At 53.3% G+C, this 1089-nt stretch overlaps 1 protein-coding gene across 1 annotated transcript in view; it reads left to right on the plus strand.

The window, feature by feature from the left end:
* The window catches only part of LOC149336292 (calcium-activated chloride channel regulator 1-like), a 91674-nt gene extending 91590 nt beyond the window's left edge, over nt 1-84 (plus strand). Inside the window, exon 14 of the mRNA XM_089554107.1 lies at nt 1-84. This exon is cut by the window's left edge and continues 479 nt beyond it. Coding sequence (XP_089410233.1) covers nt 1-84 — 84 coding nt within the window.
* Nucleotides 85-1089: the final 1005 nt, after the last annotated feature.

A 1089-nucleotide genomic window follows, 5' to 3' on the forward strand; every position in this document is an offset into this window, starting at 1 on the left:
CTTGCGGTATCCTTGATGCTAAACCTCAAGGAGGAGGGCCAGTCAAACCGCACGGAAGGAGAGCGGACAAACTTGACTTCATAAAACTTAACAAAAATAAAAATTGGTTCTAGCATCGTGTTAGTGATCATAAATGTCGAGGAGCCCTCCGGCCTCCGCCTCATTCCTCGCCTTGGTGACCACTTTGCGCTTGTTTATCACGTCCGTAGCAAGCAGAGCGTCTCCCAGAAAGACCGAGATGAGGTCAGGACGGACCCCACGGTGGGTGGTTTCGGACATGCCCACAGATAATGTTAGAGGTCGGCCGCTGGGGCCTGAAAGGCAGAACACTGAGGTGGATATCAGGCTGGGTGCATGCGGCTAACTATTGCAGACAAGGCGTACGAGTTCATCCGGCGGTGCCTCCATACTGCGCTCTCACGTGTGTAGAGAGAGTGGTGTGGCACTGGATTAAGGCGCCTACTCTGTTGTTGTTGTTGTTGCGACTGAGAGAAGGATGAAAAGGGAAGTGCACGGGCCTGCCGACTGGCTCAAGCCGAGCCCCACCACTGCCACGTGCAAATAGAGGCGAATTCAAAGGTAAGAGGAAAGAGAAAAGAAAAGACGCGCGTCGCAACAACGGCGTCCGCCGAAGCGAACTCTGGCTGAAAAAAACAGACAAGCCCCTACTCTCGCGTTGGTAGGTAGTTTAAGAATAGGTGTCTCGAAGCTTTGGTTTTTGGTTTGGTTTTGAGGAAAGGAAAAGACACAGTAACTGTCTCACATATCTTGGTGGACACCCGGAACCGCTCCGTAAGGGAAGGCATAAGGGAGGGAGTGAAAGAAGACAGGAAGAAGAGGTGCCGTATTGGAGGTCTCCGCGCACTGACATCGCACAGCACACGTGCGCATGTTGAGTTTCGCCTCCATCGAAACGCTGCCGCCGTGGTCGGGTTCATTCCCGGGTACTCCGGCTTAGTAGACCAGCAGGGTGTGTTGTTGGGCAGGTTTCACATTCTGAACATTGTAGCGCTGGCAGACGAGTTGTTAGTTCAGCGCCCTGTGTGTCCCGTCCTTCCTTCGTCCGTCGTCTGCCAGCACTACAATGTT

This window comes from Amblyomma mixtum, chromosome 7, assembly GCF_055824585.1.
Source record: "Amblyomma mixtum isolate Tamu chromosome 7, ASM5582458v1, whole genome shotgun sequence".
Classification (NCBI taxonomy): Eukaryota; Metazoa; Arthropoda; class Arachnida; order Ixodida; family Ixodidae; genus Amblyomma; species Amblyomma mixtum.